This window comes from Oncorhynchus keta, chromosome 34, assembly GCF_023373465.1.
Source record: "Oncorhynchus keta strain PuntledgeMale-10-30-2019 chromosome 34, Oket_V2, whole genome shotgun sequence".
In the NCBI taxonomy this organism is placed as follows: domain Eukaryota; kingdom Metazoa; phylum Chordata; class Actinopteri; order Salmoniformes; family Salmonidae; genus Oncorhynchus; species Oncorhynchus keta.
In genome coordinates, this window is record NC_068454.1 from 66,414,617 (window position 1) to 66,433,545 (window position 18,929).

Here is an 18,929-nt window from a genome sequence, read left to right on the forward strand (position 1 = left end):
GCCACAGATTCTTCTGCATTAATTACCTCACCACTGGTCACAGCTGCATCCCAAATGGCACCTCCTATTCCAAAAACAGTACACTATACAGGGCTCTGGTCAAAAGTACTGCACTATGTAGGGAATAGGGTGCCATTTGGGATGCAGTTACAGTCTCTAGGCTGGACAATAAACCATAATGGGATTTTTCTGAGTAAACAGGCAATTCCCCCCATTTTTACTCACACCGGTCTGTGTCTTCTGTGATCAAAAAGAGTCAGTGCATGGACTTGCTTAGCCAGAGTCCACATCGAAGTCTTGATGGTCATTGTTCAATTCATTGTTTTCAGATAGATATATTGAGCCCTAAATGGCACCCTATTCCCAATATAATGAACTAGTTTTGATCAGAGCCCGGCATGGTAGTAGTTCACTATATAGGGAATAGGGTGCCATTTGGCACACAGACATAGCCTATATCTAATACATAAGGAAACTACAGCATAGGGGCTCTGGTCGATTAGGTGGCTGGAGCCACAGAGCTTCATAAGCCAAGGACACTCTACCCTCCTCCCCTCTTCTCTGAAAGCTGATAGCACCTAATTCTGCAGAGGGAATTTGAACAGCAAACCACACAACTAGAGACTAATGTACCTTAGCAATACAGTAATGTACAGAAATAGACAAACACAAACCATTCACACAAATTACATTGTATTTACCAAAACAGGAGAATCAACCTGCTTCCCTAATCATGCACCAAGACAGACACAGAGAGCAACAACAGGGTGAATACTAGTATCTGAGATGACCACTGTAATGTTACCTGACAGTTGGATGAGGGTACTCCCTGCCTGTGCATACTGCCAGCTGTGGTTATCCAACACCGCCATCATCACAGGTACCTCTGTTAACTCCTGATTTGACCTTTCTCCATTTAACAAAAGAAGTAAGTGAAATCCTAGGTCAAAGAGAAATCATTGGTGGGCAGCCGACTGTGCCTGTAGGTCTGGGTAGGCCAACCCAGTACATCAGGAGGAAATCGGACAACCTGCCTCTCGGCCTCCCGGGAACCAAGCTTCACTACGAAGGCAATGCCAGGTCTTTTGACCATTTGGAGCTTTTCTATCTTGTCCCCCGTTGCCCCCCAAATAAGATTTACTGCCGAGGAGTGTTGCTTTGAATTAAGCAGTTCTCGCCGGCCGTCTGCCTCACTCTCGACTCCATGGAAAAAAGTTAAGCCGGGCCAAACAGTTGTCGTACATGGATTTGCGGTGGAATAGGCTTTATTGATGATTGCTTTTAATCCCCTTTCTAATTACTGGACCCCTGTCCACTACACAGCAAAATGCATCCATTTACATCTCACTTACAACTAGGGCTGGGCGGTATCCCTTATTTTACTATATACCGGTATTGATACAGGAACCGGTTTAGGTTTAACTTTACCTTCTATAACGGCTTTTCAATGTTTATTTTGTTAAATGTGATATGCAACTCCAGCGCATGTAATGTCCTTTTTTATGGTTTACTCAGTTTGCTACATGAGTCATCTCTCGCTCCTGCTCCTCCTGCAGAATGCTGCTTCCCACACGCCCCATCACTCATGGAGAGAGCACGTTCTTGCTGTTTATTCTGTAGTCTGCATGGTCAGATGCAAAAATATGTTGATGACAATGATGCTGCTTTCTGCAAGCATTCTATAATTACAATATTAGTTTGTGTATCATGCTGTCTGCTAGTATTTACTTTCTTATCAAGCTCTAGCTAAAATAAATATTCTTAGCTGCTAATGCTAATCACTAGTTAGCTGGCTACCTAGCTTGCTAAATGTACTAAGTCAGAGCAAACTTTGGTAGCTAATACAGCCTGGTACTTGTGCTGATGTAGGCCTAGATAAGCATGTTGTTTGTGCAACAGTATCTTCCAAACCAGAGAAGAAAATGCGAAGCATTAATATGTTAGCTAGCAAGGTACATGAGGTAAGAAAACACATTATGTAACATCTAATTGGGGTCACCCGGAAACACTGACCAACACTTTGGTTCCTACCCTGTTGATAATTCCCCCATGGTAAAAAATAAATAAATACCCTGACACCTCCTCTTCTCCTCTTCCATGCTTTACGGTGGGAAATACACATGCGGAAATCGTCCATTCACCCACAGCGGTTTAGACCAAAGGACCAATTTCCACTAGTCGAATGTCCATTGCTTGCTTCCATATGTGTTATTTCATACTTTTGATGTTTTCACTATTATTCTACAATGTAGAAAATAGTAAAAATAAAGAAAACTTGTGGCAGGTAGGAGAATCAATCAAATGTATTTATATTTACCCAGGCAAGTCAGTTAAGAACAAATTCTTATTTACAATGACGGCCTACCCCAGCCAAATCCAGACAACGCTGGGCCAGTTGTGATTCAACTGTATGTCACTCCCAAACAGGGCCAGATGTTATTCAGCCTGGATTTGAACCAGGGACTGTAGTGACAGCACTTGCACTGAGATGCAGTGCCTTAGACCGCTGCACCACTCGATAGCCCTTTTTACTTCAGCAGTTGTCACAAAGTGCTTATACAGAAGCCCAGCCTAAAACCCCAAATAGCAAGCAATGCAGATGAAAGCGCAGGGTATTAGGTTTGACATACCATTCTCTTCAGAAGTTTGACTTTGGTCCGTTAGTGCCAGTCTCCCCTGTGGTCTCCACTGCTGTCTCCCCCTGTCCCTCAGCAAGCCCATGTATAGGAAGCGAAAGAGCACTGTGAGTCCTGCCATGACCAGATCAGATCTGTGAACTCTCTACCAACTGGAGATGACTAAAACCTCCCAGTAACAATCTTGTAGCTGGTTGTCGGGACACTCCAGCCGTCTCAGTGAGTCTAGTTTGTAAACTCCAGTCCTCTTAATGGATAACAGTCTAGTTTGTAAACGTCAGTCCCCTCAGTGGCGACATTGGAACAACAAGGCTCTTCTCCGAGGCCTGTCCATGGTGGTCTGTCGGTCGGTTTGTGGTCAGGCACGTATTTCACTGAGCCGTCAGGAATAAATAACTGGGGAGGCTTATCAGTCCTCTGGAAGAGGGGGAGTTAGGGGGAGTCAGCTGTCTGTCAGAGAGAGAAAGAGAGGGAAGAGAAAGAAAGAGAGAAAGAAAGACAAAGAAGGGGTAGGGGGGAAATACTGGCAGTACTGGTGGAGTGTGTGAGGTGGCACGACAAAGATGGGTTGCGGGAAGACGGGTGGGATGGTGAGGTCGGTACCCGCAGCTGCAAAGACATGGAAGCAGCAGCTGTGCCCTCCTGTTCCCCCCCCTCTACAGTTTCCACAGAGACGCTCCTGCCATCCTGAGTTATTCAGGTGACCAGGGTGTAAACTGCCTTTGTTGTTTAATTATAACTCCTATTATACCACAGTGGGATTTAGCCTGGCTGCCCTATTCCACTGAGGCGAATCAAACCAGTTTCAACCCAGATCATGCCCAGCTCCGCTCACTGCCCCCCTCTCCCCTCCCAACAGAGAGCCGAACACAGAGAGAGAGAGAGAGAGAGAGAGAGAGAGAGAGAGAGAGAGAGAGAGAGAGAGAGAGAGAGAGAGAGAGAGAGAGAGAGAGAGAGAGAGAGAGAGAGAGAGAGAGAGAGAGAGAGAGAGAGAGGGAAGAGAGGGAGAGAAAGAGAGAAAACACAAGCTGATAGAGGATGAGTGTATAAGGGCTCCACAGAGTCACATTGCTGCAAACTGGGCAGCACAGCACAGCAGCTGGGGCCAAACGATGGAGGTCAGACAATGCAGAACTCAGTGAGCTCTGAGAAGACTATTCATTAGGACATTCTATGAAATGTAGCTTCGATTGTAAAGCCGTAACAAAAGCAACTCAATAAACCAAACGGAATGAAATAACACTCGACAACCAAGCACAGGGGAGAGAAAGGAGATTGTTTTGTGGACGGTTTCCAGACAGATGCAATGTCTCCAGTGGTCAATAGAGAACGTGCCTTTTTAACGGTCAGCCACTGGTGCTCTCCTGATGTATTACACGAACAAATTCACAACAACAGACTATTTCGACAGCTTATTTCTAAGAGTCAATGTGCACCATGGAGTAGATACAAAAGGAGAGAACGCATGATTTTAAAAAGGGTTATGCAGTAAGCAATATTACCTGTATGTCACATCCTAACCTTGGCGCATCGTATAGTTAGCCTTGGTAGTGCGTGTCTGAGTGGGCAGTATGGGTTGAAGAAGCTTGTGTTGTGGCCCTTGTGGCCTATCTAATGCCTAATGATGTGTGAGCCGGTCTGTGCTGTTGTGACCATCCCTGTCAGCTCAGCTGCTCTAAGGGAATGAGCAGTTGTCTTCCAGAGACAGATGGGAGGAAAGATGGTAGAAGTCACAACTATACACACACGCTCGAGCTATGGACCCAGCCTAAATTCTTCACCACATTCTACAAGTGGGGCCATTAACAGCTAACTTCAGCAGCATTTCTGTTGCGGGTTCCAGCAGGAAGACCTGGGAGAGTTGATTGTTGGTACAGCATTGCACAGTGCCAGTTAGCTAATGAGCTACACTCATCTGCAGTCCTTTATGCATGGCAGTGTATGCATCTGATCTGCTCCCTGCTCTTTTTATGCCTGCGATGCTACATGTTTTTGGTGTGAGCCATCCTATTGCCTTTTGAGGCACCAGCCATTGAGAGGAACCAATAAAGTTTTGTGTGGTGTTCTCTGAGGTGAACTTAAAGAGGAGGAGGGAGAGGTAGGAGAGGAGGAGGGAGAGGGAGGAAAAGGAGGAGGAGAAGAAGTAAGAGGAGTGATTTCCCACTGGACACAGATGTCCTCACACTGCGACTCACACTGCGATGATAGTGTGACCAGGGCTCAGGTCAAAGTGTTGCACTATATAGGGAACAGGGTGCCATTTGGGACGCATTTCTAGTCTCTGATCAGACTATAGGCAGCAGCTTTCTTACCTGGATACTAAAAAGCCTGGCTCACATCCTCTCACGTTACCTTTCATTTCACTATGTTTTTGTAGATGCAGACTGGCATTTTTATAAAGACCTGGAAGGTTTCTCTGTTAGGCAGATAGTATTTTAGCCAAGTATCTCTACTGCTGTCAATGTTGCAATCCTCCTCAGTCACGACATTGGGAGTTCTCCTGGTCTGTGTTCACATCAAGGATACATCCCAAACGGCACCCTAATACATTGTTATTGATTATTGCATCGTTGGGTTTTGAGTTGGCAAGAAAGGCATTTCCCTGTACTTGTGCATGTGACATTAAAACTTGAAACTTGAGACCAGCTGGGTTTAAATAGTTTCCCAAATAGTTTTATTGGTCTCTTTCTGTCAAAAGGATCCGTTGACTAGACAATCCATGTCAGATAAAGAGCATGGGGCTAAACAGGGTCAACTTCCGTGCTAGTTCCTGCCCGAGCAATGAAAATAAACTGCTCAACATTGGCCACGTCTCAAATGGCCCCCTTTTCCCTATATAGTGCACTAGAGCCCTATGGGCCCTGGTCAAAGGTATTACACTATATAAGGACTAGGGTTCCATTTGGGATGTATCCTTGATGTGAACACAGACCAGGAGAAATCCCAATGTCGTGACTGAGAAGGACTACAACATTGACAGCAGTAGAGATGCTTGGCTAAAATACTATCTGCCTAACAGAGAAACCTTCCAGTGCTCACAATAAAAACACCAGTCTGCATCTGCAAAATACTGACACCAACTAAACATAGTGAAATAAGAAGATAATGTGAGAGGATGTGAGCCAGGCGTTTAGTATCTCTGTAACAAAGCTGCTGCCAATACTCCCATCAGAGACTAGTACTGGGTCTCAAATGGCACCCTATTCCCAGAGCCCTGGTCAACAGTAGTGTACTATGTAGGCAATAGGATGCCATTTGGGATGCAGGTAATGTCAATTCTAATGCGGGATCAAAGATCGGTCCCAGCACCCCACTGCTCATCACTATGAAACACCCACAGACACGTCTTCCATATTCATGTCTTCATTGAATTATATGACACGGGGCCAGTCCCCCCTCACCCACCTTATTACCAGAACAGCTGGGTTCAAATAGTATCTGTTCTCTTTCAAATCCCTCTTTGAGTGTCTGCCTGAGGTTCAAGATGGGTGCAGTTTGCCCTTTTGGGACTATTTCATTTGTTCCATTGAGCCAGAAAAGCTTAATTAAGTGCAGCTTAAGCATTTAAAAGAAAACATCTTTAATTGCCAGGTCGCAGTTGCAAATGAGAACTTGTTCTCAACTAGCCTACCTGGTTAAATAAAGGTGAAATAAATAAATAAATAAAATAAATTATTTGTTACTTTTATTTCTTATTCTTATTGTTTCAGGTATTTTTTATTTTAAATGTCTGCCTTGTTGGTTAGGGCTTGTAAGTAAGCATTTCACTGTAAGGTGAAATGTTGTATCTGGCGCAGGTGACAAATAAAATGTAATTTAATTTGATATGAAATCCTATTTGGACCCAACTACCTCAGGGGAATGACTGAGAAAGCTCTGCAGGTGTTCCTACAGAGGGACAGTTGATATATGACAGACCATTGAGACATACAGCAGGTAATAGACCCCTAAAGGTAACCCTGTCCCATACAATGTTTACAGCAGGGTGAGGACTCTCCCTTGGGCATACTCATGTCAAGCTCGGTAGAACACTAGGCTAAAGAGCAGGCCTGAGTCGACCTAACAAGGCCTGTCAAGCCATTCACAGACCACCACACATACAAGAAAAAGACCCCAGATGCATCCCAAATAGAAGCGGTATCCCTTTATAGTGCACTACTTTTGACCAGAGCCCTATGGGGAATAGGGCATCATTTGGGATGCATCCTGTCTCTCTCACCAGCTGTAAACCAAGCATATGATATGGGATAGCAGCTAGCTAGCATACCAGAGGAACAGCCTGAATTCCTGTATTCTAGAAGTCAGCAAGACAGCTGTACAATGTCAATGGAACTATGAATTATGAAAACCAACAGATAACAGTTTTGTCAGCTTCTTCCAGGCAATAGAATCGTTTGACTTGACACTCCATGTCAGACAAAGTGTATGGGGCGAAACAGGGTCAACTTCCTTGCTAGCAATGAAAATAAAGTGTCCCAAATGGTACCCTTTTCCCTATGTAGTGCACTGCTTTTAACCAGGGCCCATGTAGTGCATTAGGTCCTGGTCAAAAGAGGTGCACTATATAGGTAAAGGGTGCCATTTGGGATGCAGCCATAAAGAAGAGGAAAGACAGCTAGCTAGCAGGAGAGTGTGTGTTCAGTCCAAACACCTGCAGGGCTGTGAGTCTGTTAAAACCCTGCTGGTTCCTGTTTACAAGCTTTGGAGTCACAGCTTGCTCCCACAGGAACAACCATGGAGGGCTTTCAATAGTCTACACACACACACACACACACACACACACACACACACACACACACACACACACACACACACACACACACACACACACACACACACACACACACACACACACACACACACACACACACACACACACACATATAGGTGGCAATAGCCAGCTTTTGGACAGTAATGGGTTTTTTAAAGCCAAATAAAGTCAAATAGGTTAATTTGCATAATTTAGAAATAGCCACGGGATGGTTTTTGAATACTGTCAATACCGTTGAAACTATTTCCTTGAAGATGTGTTTTTTAATAAATGGGAATATTTGTAGCTTCATTTAAGTCAATACCTGCAGTCAACTTGTGCAATGAGTTAGGAGATAAAGAAGATTGCGTTCTTCATTTCACCTGCCACATACTTTTTCATTATGAAGCTTACCAGTACTAGTTCCCCGTCATGTAGTGTTTATTTACAAGCAACAACAACAAGAGCCTGGAGCCTTGTGACTGTTGGCCAGCCAGGTGATCTAGGTGATCTAGTCACAGTATGGAATTGACAACTAAATGTTTGCCAGCTAGATATCTTATAACTATTAAGTTAACTGTTTGAAAACATGTGAAATGCTCTGCAGTTGTACATTTTGTTTTCTAATTTAGTGTTTAGCTTCTTCCAAAATCATGTTTCGCTTGGTAACAGCAGAGAATCCCCTCCTGAATCAAGAACCTTGCTGTCTAATATTTGTTTTGTGTGAGTGCAGCAAGCTGTGAGTAGCATTTCAGAGTTACTTGTATAACATTATGAGCTGGGATGTCTGTCCTGCAAATATGAGCGGAAATCTGTCAGACAGCCTGAGAGCTGCTGCTACAGCTTAAACATGCTTTTATAAGCCCAATAATTGCGTAACAATTATAAATGAGATTGCGTGTTAACAACAGTTTTGATGGCCACAAACAAAAGCTCCAATTTTTATTTCTCAACTGGTAATTGAAGCACACTTCCCATTCGCCATTCAAGGGCATACAGTCGTGGCCAAAAGTTTTGAGAAGGACACAAATATTCATTTTCACAAAGTCTGCTGCCTCAGTTTGTATGATGGCAATTTGCATAAAGTCCAGAATGTTATGAAGAGTGATCAGATGAATTGCAATTAATTGCAAAGTCCCTCTTTGCCATGCAAATGAACTAAATCCCCAAAAAACATTTCCACTGCTTTTCAGCCCTGCCACAAAAGGACCAGCTGACATCATGTCAGGGATTCTCTCCTTAACACAGGTGTGAGTGTTGACGAGAGATTGCACCTAAATCAACCATTTATTGGAACATCAAGAACTTCAAGGAGAGGCGTTCAATTGTTGTGAAGAAGGCTTCAGGGCACCCAAGAAAGTCCAGCAAGCGCCAGGACCATCTCCTAAAGTTGATTCAGCTGCGGGATCGGGGCACCACCAGTGCAGAGCTTGCTCAGGAATGGCAGCAGGCAGTGAGGCGAAGACTTTGAGGATGGCCTGGTGTCAAGAAGGGCAGCAAAGAAGCCACTTCTCTCCAGGAAAAACATCAGGGACAGACTGATATTCTGCAAAAGGTACAGGGATTGGACTGCTGAGGACTGGGGTAAAGTCCTTTTCTCTGATGAATCCCCTTTCCGATTGTTTGGGGCATCCGGAAAAAGCTTGTCTGGAGAAGACAAGGTGAGCGCTACCATCAGTCCTGTGTCATGCCAACAGTAAAGCATCCTGAGACCATTCATGTGTGGGGTTGCTTCTCAGCCAATGGAGTGGGCTCACTCACAAGTTTGCCTAAGAACACAGCCATGAATAAAGAACGGTACCAACACATCCTCCGAGAGTAACTTCTCCCAACCATCCAGGAACAGTTTGGTGACGAACAATGCCTTTTCCAGCATGATGGAGCACCTTGCCGTAAGGCAAAAGTGATAACTAAGTGGCTCAGGGAACAAAACATTGATATTTTGGGTCCATGGCCAGGAAACTCCCCAGACCTTAATCCCATTGAGAACTTGTGGTCAATCCTCAAGAGGTGGGTGGACAAACAAAAACCCACAAATTCTGACAAACTCCAAGCATCGATTATGCAAGAATGGGCTGCCACCCGTCAGGATGTGGCCCAGAAGTTAATTGACAGCATGCAAGGGCGGATTGCAGAGGTCTTGAAAAAGAAGGGTCAACACTGCAAATATTGACTCTATGCATCAACTTCATGTAATTGTCAATAAAAGCCTTTGACAGTTATGAAATGCTTGTATAATTATACTTCAGTATTCCATAGTAACAGCTGACAAAAATATCTAAAGACACTGAAGCAGCACACTTTGTGAAAATTTATATTTGTGTCATTCTCAAAACCTTTGGCCACGACTGTATAGGCAATGGTAGGCAGGCTTCAGTGCATCACACACCACTTTGCAATGAGCTGGAGGCAGTAGCTGGTGCATTTTGAAAATATAAACTTAAATGTTTGAAACCTGAATGTTTTACTTCCTATTATGAGGCATGTCTTACATTGCTTCAAAGTAAGATCCGACCGTAGAAATGTGGAGGCAATTATTTTATATAGACTTATGCCGTGGAACCACTAGCCTATATTTCTCTCATGTTCAATTAAAATGCTGCCGGTCAAATATCCGGCACCACATTTTCCAAACGAAAACCCTGACACACACATACAGAAACCAACACGCAGCTTCTATCATAAAACAATAACGCCTGTTACTGCCAAATCGTGTTATTTACCAGTACATTCCGAAAGAGTCTTGTTATAGAGGCATTTTCTTTCACAGATGAATATGACATATTGTGTTACTGTGTGTGTGTCCTGGTAGGTAGCCTAGTGGTTAGAGTGTTGTGCTAGCAACCGAAAGGTTGCTAGCTCAAATCCCCAAGCTGGTAAAAACCAGTCTTTCTGCCCCTGAACAAGGCAGTTAACCCACTGTTCCTATGCTGTCATTGTAAATAAGATTCTGTATGTCCCTACGTGTGGTGCATAGACCCGTGTTAGTGTTTAGGTGCTCATGACATACCTGGGCCCTCTCCAGCTCTACCACTGAATAGGTCTTGACTTGACAAACAAACTGCCAGTCCTCTGAACACACAGACTGGACACCAGAGTACATCTCATATGTTTTCCTCTGGATGGAGGGTCACATCCTGTGTCCCAACACTGTTGTTGTAGAGCTGGAAAGTCAAACAGTCCTTTTGTAAACAGAAGCCTTCCAACAACAGCCTCTATCTGGTGGTATATCAGATGGCCACAGCATAACAACAAATACGGAAAACAGCCAGCTAGAGCCACACTATTAGCTAGAGCCACACTATTAGCTAGAGCCACACTATTAGCTAGAGCCACACTATTAGCTAGAGCCACACTATTAGCTAGAGCCACACTATTAGCTAGAGCCACACTATTAGCTAGAGCCACACTATTAGCTAGAGCCACACTATTAGCTAGAGCCACACTATTAGCCATCTGTATGCACTAGTGAGCCTCCTCTTGACTGAGAGTGTGGACATATTTAAAGCACCACAAAATTAGTAAAAGATTGCACAGCTATTTAGATCATTGCCAATTGGATTTTCTTACTCGGTTCTGCTGCAGATCCTATCTCAAGGACTAATCTGCCAGCTGTTTATTTTGGTCGAGCTGAGAGCTCTCAACTATCTTTTACATTGCAAAACAGGCCATGCAGTGGGACAGAAGCTGTAGTTCCTAATTTTGGATGTTCTGCTGCTCTTATTTGGCTAATTGTAGGTCTTTTGGAGTTAGGTTTCCATTCAAACACAGCGCATAACCACATCTGAATGTGTACTCTGACTCCACCCCATCTTTGAATGGAAATAAGAGTACGGCACCACGGCCTGGAAAAAGCCTCTCCTTCCCAGTCACAGTGCTAGACAGCCAAGCATTCAACATTGAATTAAGAAGCTAAATGCAGTGTAAGGGCAGATCGTGCCCCCTTCTTTCCCCAGCGTTTACTAACAAATTCAAACTGTCCTCTTCAATATGGCTGCCTGTCACCAACATCCGGGTAACCAGGGCAAAGAGATCTCAAGGATACACGTCATGTGAATAATGTGTTTATGTGAGACAGAAAGAATCACTGTCCACATGACCATTCTATAACTGTGTTAAAACCGGGTCAAAGGTAGTGCACTATATAGTGAATAGGGTGCCATTTCAGATGCAGCCCAGCGCCTGGTTCCTGCAGTCCGTGGTCCCTCCTTCCCAGTCCAGCAGGTGTCAGTGCACACTGCCCAGTCAGTCACAGTGAGGGCACAGGCACACCAGGGAGGGAGGGAACCAGCCCCAAATTCTCCATCTGGTCTCCACTGCCCCCAGGGGGGAGAAAGGAAAATAGGGGACAGCTTAGATGAGAGGTCACCTTCCGTTGATTCTTAATGTTATTATAGCTAGTGAACTAATGTTACAACACTCTCAGTGGTATGGTAAAGGTCTGCAATTCCAATTCATATTCATTATACTGGTGTTTTCACTTCCTGACTTACTTGGCTTAAACCACCATGGCTCTCCACGTGGAGGGAACGGACAGGGAAAAGGGGCACACCTGCCAGGCTGTCTGTTTAGAGAGACTAGCGAAGAGCTGACACAATCCAAGGCTTACAGTAGAGGAGCAAGTATTCATAGGGCCAAAAAACATATTTCAACGGGGATTCTACATTGAGCATGCTTTTCAGTCAAGGAAACTTGACTTGTCCAGGAAACCAGCCCATAGAATCTAGCCGAAAACACCCCGAGTAGCATATTCATTTATATGAATATATACATATATATATTTTTTTTTTAACTAGGCAAGTGAGTTAAGAACAAATTCGTATTTACAATGATGGCCTACCAGCAGCATACCACCCTGCATACCATTGCTGGCTTGCATCTGAAGCTAAGCAGGGTTGGTCCTGGTCAGTTCCTGGATGGGAGACCAGATGCTGCTGAAAGTGGTGTTGGGGGGCTAGTAGGAGGCACTCTTTCCTCTGATCTAAAGATAAATAAATATCCCAATTCCCCAGGGCACTGCCCTGTGTAGGGTGCCGTCTTTCGGACGGGACGTTAAATGGGTGTCCTGACTCTCTGAGGTCATTAAAGATCCCATGGCACTTATCGTAAGATTAGGGGTGTTAACCTCAGTGTCCTGGCTAAATTCCCAATCTGGCCCTCAAATCATCACGGTCACCTAATAATCCCCAGTTTACAATTGGCTCATTCATCCCCCTCCTGTAACTATTCTCCAGGTTGTTGCTGCAAATGAGAACGTGTTCTCAGTCAACTTACCTGGTAAAATATCGGGGAAAAAGGCAAAAGGCCTCCTACGGGGCCTGTGATTAAAAATATAGGACCAAACACACATCACGACAAGATAGACACCACAACACTACATAAAGAGAGACCTAAGACAACAACATAGCATGGCAGCAACACATGACAACACAGCATGGTAGCAACACCACACGACAACAACATGGTAGCAACACAACATGGCTGCAGCACAAAACATGGTACAAACATTATTGGGCACAGACAACAGTACAAAAGGCAAGAAGGCAGAGACAACAATGCATCACGCGAAGCAGCCACAACTGTCAGTAAGAATGTCCATGCCTGAGTCTTGGAATGAAGAGATGGAGATAAAACTGTCCAGTTTGAGTGTTCTTTGCAGCTCGTTTCACTCGCTAGCTGCAGCGAACTGAAAAGATGAGCAACCCAGGGATGTGTGTGCTTTGGGGACCATGAACAGAATGTGACTGTCAGAACGGGAGTTGTATGTGGATATGTGGAGGATGAAGGCTGCAGTAGGCATCTCAGATAGGGGGGAGTGAGGCCTAAAAGGGTTTTATAAATAAGCATCAACCAGTGGGTCTTATAACGGTATACAGATATTACCAGTTTACAGAGGAATATAGAGTGCAGTGATGTGTCCTATAAGGAGCATTGGTGTCAAATCTGATAGCCGAATAGTGAAGAACATCTTCCCGCTCGTGAGCACCCTTACCTGCCGATCTATAAATTATGTCTCCGTAATCTAGCATGGGTAGGATGGTCATCTGAATCAGGGTTAGTTTGGCAGCTGGGGTGAAAGAGGAGCGAGTACGATAGAGGAAACCATGTCTAGATTTAACCTTAGCCTGCAGCATGGATATGTGCTGAGAGATGGACAGTGTCCCGTCTAGCCATACTCCCAAGTACTTTCATGAGGTGACTACCTCAAGCTCTAAACCCTGAGAGGTAGTAATCACACTGGTGGGGAGAGGGGCATTCTTCTTACCAAACCATATGACCTTTGTTTTGGAGGTGTTCAGAACAAGGTTAAGGGCAGAGAAAGCTTGTTGGACACTAAGAAAGCTTTGTTGTAGAGCATTGAACACAAAATCCTGGGAGGGGCCAGATGAGTATAAGACTGTATCGTCTGCATATAAATGGATGAGAGAGCTTCCTACTGCCTGAACTATGTTGTTGATGTAAATTGAGAAGAATGTGGGGCCTAGGATCGAGCCTTGGGGTACTCCCTTGGTGACAGGCAGTGGCTGATACAGCAGGTGTTCTGACTTTATACACTGCACTCCTTGAGAGAGGTAGTTAGCAACCCAGGCCAAAGACCCCTCAGAGACATCAATAATCCTTAGCCGGCTCACAAGAATGGAATGGTCCTTATCAAAAGCTTTGTCCGTCAATAAAAATAGTAGCACAACATTCCTTTGAATCAAGGGCAATGGTAACATCATTTATGACCTTAAGGTTGCAGTGACACATCCATAACCTGAGCGGAAACCAGATTGCATACCGGAGAGAATACTATAGACATCAAGAAAACCAGTCAGTTGATTATTGACAAATATTTCCAACGCTTTTGATTAACAGGGCAAAAGAGAAATAGGCCTATAACAGTTAGGATCAGCTTGCATCCCAAGCATTCCAATGTTCTACCTACCAACCTTCTTTCTGTAGTCATCACTGTGTTAGAGACACATACATACAACAGCCTCTTGAAATATTAAACGTTTTAATGCCAGTGCACTTTTTCTCAACAGAAATGTCCATCATACTTCATTCCTTTTCACTCAGGCCTGGCTACGTGGCAGAGATCTGAAACATTCTATACATTTTTTTGACAACATAATGGTGCAGGCCTGTGTGCATCTTCTGTTTGGAAGAGTCATTACAATTATTTTACAGATCTGTCAGTTACAAATTAAACCATGGCAGTAAAAATTCTTACAATCTGTTGAGTCAGGCACCCACTTCTTCGCCCTCAGATTCAGGCAGAAGGGCGTTTAAGGTCTGAGTACGTTATCTGTGCCAAAATCAAAACTCCCTCCAAGCCTCTTTATACAGACTAGTTCTGCTTCATGGGTTGTGGTGTCCAGACCAGATGAGAGCCTTGTGTCGTAGCTAGCTGCCGGGATGCTTTTGGATTACCTTAGCCAAGATGATGGTAATAGTGATGGCATGGTACTGGAGCAGGTCCAAGTCGACACAGTCAGAGATTATGACCTCCTCAGAGGAGCTGAGCTCTTTCTGTTGAGTTATGCTGTCTTGCCCTTTGGACAGGCTCAGTCTACAGCTATCGCTCCCCCAGAGGGACAAACAAGCCACATCACAACAAATCCCCACAGTACGGTGAGATAAATAAAGCATAACAACTCTAACCCCCCGCCCCAAACCCACCCCACCCCACCCCAAAACAACATAGCCTAAGTAACACATCTACGACAATAAACAACACCATTGCCCTCATCATGTCTGCAGCAATTCATTTAAAATGTTTAGAAAATAATCCAAAATAGTTTCTTAGTCATTCAACACATGACCACCCGCTTTGCTTTCAGCTCGGTGACCTAATTTGCCACTAGAGGATGAAATGAAAGGACCCATTATCTACAGGGATCTCTGAAAGGAGAGGAGAGCAATGGAGGACAAACCGTATCAATTGTCAGGATGAAAGAAAGACTCCCAACACCCAAGGAGAACATGAAGACTGACCAGACCAATCCATGTTCCAAACTAAATGACATAGGTCATGTTCAGTAGGGCATACTGTAGCAAAACGTTATGAAATGGAAAACTAAAATAAGTGTTTCTTATTGGATAAGTGCAGGTAGATGTTCCCCTGCTTCCCTCCGTTTTAAAAAATGTTCTCCCTACTGGAAAGTGACACAATCATATTAGCCTCATGATAACTGAGCTAATCCCATTCTGATGAGCACAGTCATACTCAGCCAGTTGTAAAAAATGACTGGTACAAGGGCAGCAAGTGCAACTAAACAGATGAATCATAGACAAATACATTACAATATCAGAAATAAATAGCTATTTGAGAATGTCCTGATTCAGCACCGACTGACTCCATAAATAGGCCAATGTTTGGTGAGGAAAGAAGAGAGACTCACTAACCATGAAACCATTAGGGATGAGAATATCATTCCACAAGGTAGCTACTTACAGAGTCCTGTGGAGAGAATCTGCATGGCCATGTCTCTTTCCTTCTTACACCATTCAGCTCATGAACAAGTCAGGTAGCAGCAGAGAGGAACGGCTCTCACTAGAATAGCTTTAGCTCCATGGACCAGGGCATCAGTGAGGAAGGATGGTGCTTGCTATCTGCTATCTTCTGTGTTCTCCCCAGTGCTCTGTTTGAGAATGTCAACAGGCCCCTGTGCTAAGAGTTTTAGAATAGAACCAGCCAAGCTCCATCCAGCTTCCTTTACATTACAGTCAGTGAATCACCACCACCCAACCCAATCTCTGGACCTTTAGAGCTAGCTCTGCCTCCTTATTGGTTGGTGTAGGGGAGGAGGGCCCTTCCAGAGGCTGATGATGTGAGTGTGATAGACTAGAACCTCTCTCTCACATGCATCAGTGCTCTCTAGCAACAGAACCGGCAGTGCTCTCTCTGAGGTTGTCTCCCGTCCCATGTCCGTCCTCCGAGGTGTGTGTGTGCATGAATGAGTGTGTGTGTGTGAGGGGAGGTGCGTCTCCCCCTTGAGGGCACTGCCTGCCGTCAAGCTCTGTTTTGTCATTCTCTAGGCAGGCTAGGCTGAGTGCTGCTGCCTGTGAACTGACTGACTCTGGGAGGGACATTGGGGCCATGGACACAGCAGCAGAGATCTGGGCAGGTGGCTTAAACACCCCAGAAATGACCGCCAGACAGTGTGTCCCAAATGGCATGCTATTCCCTTTATAGTGCATTACTACTCTCTCTCTCTCTCTCTCTCTCTCTCTCTCTCTCTCTCTCTCTCTCTCTCTCTCTCTCTCTCTCTCTCTCTCTCTCTCTCTCTCTCTCTCTCTCTCTCTCGACTACAAAGTACTGTGAAAGGTGTGTTATGTTGTAACTTGTAACAACTGCACCACCTTAACTCATCTGCAGTAATCCATTCATGCTGACCACATTGCACTAAAGAGTCAAATCCACAGGTAACAAGCTAATCCAGAGGTAGTGATAACCTAGTAACATGGATGTGTTTTGGGTAAACTAATAATACACAGGTTGAGGTTGCTGTGGCTGGAACGAGGTGTGATGATGAGATGCCTTTCCTGACACCCAGGGTTAGCCTGGTGAAACCAGACTGAAACAGTGGATAATGCATTGTTCAGTCTGGTTGAACCAGGCTAACACAGAGAAAGTGAGAAAATGAGCAGAGGCTCAGTGGCAGGGTGTATTAATAGGCGACCTGGATCACTACCATGCTGCCTCTCTGTCGCCCTGCCAGGACGCTGAGTCTCTGAGTCTGATCTGAGACCAGTCAGTGTTTGTCTTCATCAATTCATCAGACCAGGACTACAGGCCTGTGTTTTCTCTGTATGAAAATACTTTTGGTTTCTTGCGAGTCAATTGATTACTTATATATTATCATATTTAAGGCTCAGTGGAGTCAAAAAACTAGATTTTCCTGTGTTTTATATTCCACACTATGAGGTTGGAATAATACTGTGAAATGTAAAAATATATAATAATGTAATTTTATTGTAATAGCTATTTGAAAAGACCGCTGGAGTTATGGCATGCCTGGTGACATCACCAGGCGGTCAGTTAGGTAATAGACTGCTGTGTCGAGGATGCCTATTCCTATATGACATTAGGTGATGCCTAATGCTGTCCGTAATATGTATGTGAGCTTTCTAAATCCATTAGCTCGATGACAAGGTTGTGGTTGTGCTTTCACTGTCAGTTTTGATTTGCAGTTTCGCTGCTGTAGGTAGAGGTAGCAGAATGCTGTAACAGGCTCTGCTAGCTGGCGCTGACTGGGTCTTTCTCAATATTTGCCACATGGGCTTTTATTCACATTCTAATTCTGCAGATTAAACTCAGAACTATCCTTCGTCCTGTTGGAACCACAATGTGGTTCATCCTCCAGTTGGATCTCTCTTTCTGAATAACAATAACCATGGCCTCCCGAGTGGTGCAGTGGTCTAAGGCACTGCATCTCAGTGCTATCTGTGCCACTAGAGATTCTGGTTTGAGTCCAGGTTCTGTCGCATCCGGCCGTGACCGGGAGACCCATTGGGCGGCGCACAATTCGTCCGGGTTAGGGGAGGGTTTGGCCGGCAAGTATGTCCTTGTTTCATTGTGCACTAGTGACTCCTGTGGTGGGCCAGGTGCAGTGCACACTGACACAGTTGCCAGGTGCATGGTGTTTCCTCTAACACGTTGGGTTGTGTTTCAGAGGATGCACGGCTCTTGACATTTGCCTCTCCCGAGTCTGTATGGGAGTTGCAGCGATGAGACAAGACTGTAACTACCAATTGGATACCATGAAATTGGAGAGAAAAAACAGGGTTAAATAATAATAATAACCATGGACAGGGCTGCTAGGGTTGGCTCAAACAGTCTGACAGATCCTAATTCCCACCGGCTTCCCATGCCTTGGTCTGTTTTAACCAGAGAAGGAAGTGGTTTCTGGAGCTCATTTGATATTCTGTTATACTTTGCTCCACAGAGAGAGGCCGGGGTAGGGAGGAACTAAGGGAGGGGAGGGGTGGGGAGTTGGGGGGAGGTGGTGACACGTCAGCTTTCATTACTGCTCATGAATTACTTCCATGTCCCTTGCGTATGAAGACGCACGGAGGCAATTAAGGATTGGGAAGGGAGAGACTCAAGCAAGCAACTGCTCACAGGCAGCGGCCCGGAAGCAGAAGGGGAGAGGAGGAAAGTGGAGGCATGTTAACTTAACAATTAGCATTAAGACTGGTTGAAATGGAGTAAAGAGCACTATTAGGTGGGCTGTGGGACTGGGTCTGTTGTGTTGTGCTGAAGGCAGGAGAGACAGGGGGACAGGGTAACAGGTAGACAGGGGAGCAGGGACAGGGGAGCATCATACAGGTTGTCACACCTCATACTCTTCGGGGCCAGGGGGTGTAGGGGCGTAGGGAATGGCAGAGTGGGGCCAGTTGGACCCCCCGTGGTGTATGACATGGAGACAGCTGTGCTGGGTCATGCAGTCAGGGGAGTCAGGGAGAGTAAAGGCGAGAGCTATGAGCAGCCTCTGACAGGATCATTATGAGGTGCTGGGCTTATAATGGTACAGCTTGGATCCTCACAGCAACGG

The 18,929-nt window shown here is 45.0% G+C and overlaps 1 protein-coding gene across 3 annotated transcripts in view; it reads right to left on the reverse strand.

The window, feature by feature from the left end:
- The window catches only part of LOC118367629 (triple functional domain protein-like), a 146,554-nt gene that overhangs the window by 108,294 nt on the left and 19,331 nt on the right, over positions 1-18,929 (reverse strand). The window contains exon 1 of one of the 3 annotated variants that reach the window (XM_052494471.1): positions 2,631-2,736. The exons of the other annotated variants lie outside the window; for them this stretch is intronic. Coding sequence (XP_052350431.1) covers positions 2,631-2,721 — 91 coding nt within the window. The 5' untranslated portion in view covers positions 2,722-2,736. Of the gene's footprint in view, positions 1-2,630; positions 2,737-18,929 lie in introns of those variants that run through there. 3 annotated transcript variants of the gene reach the window in all.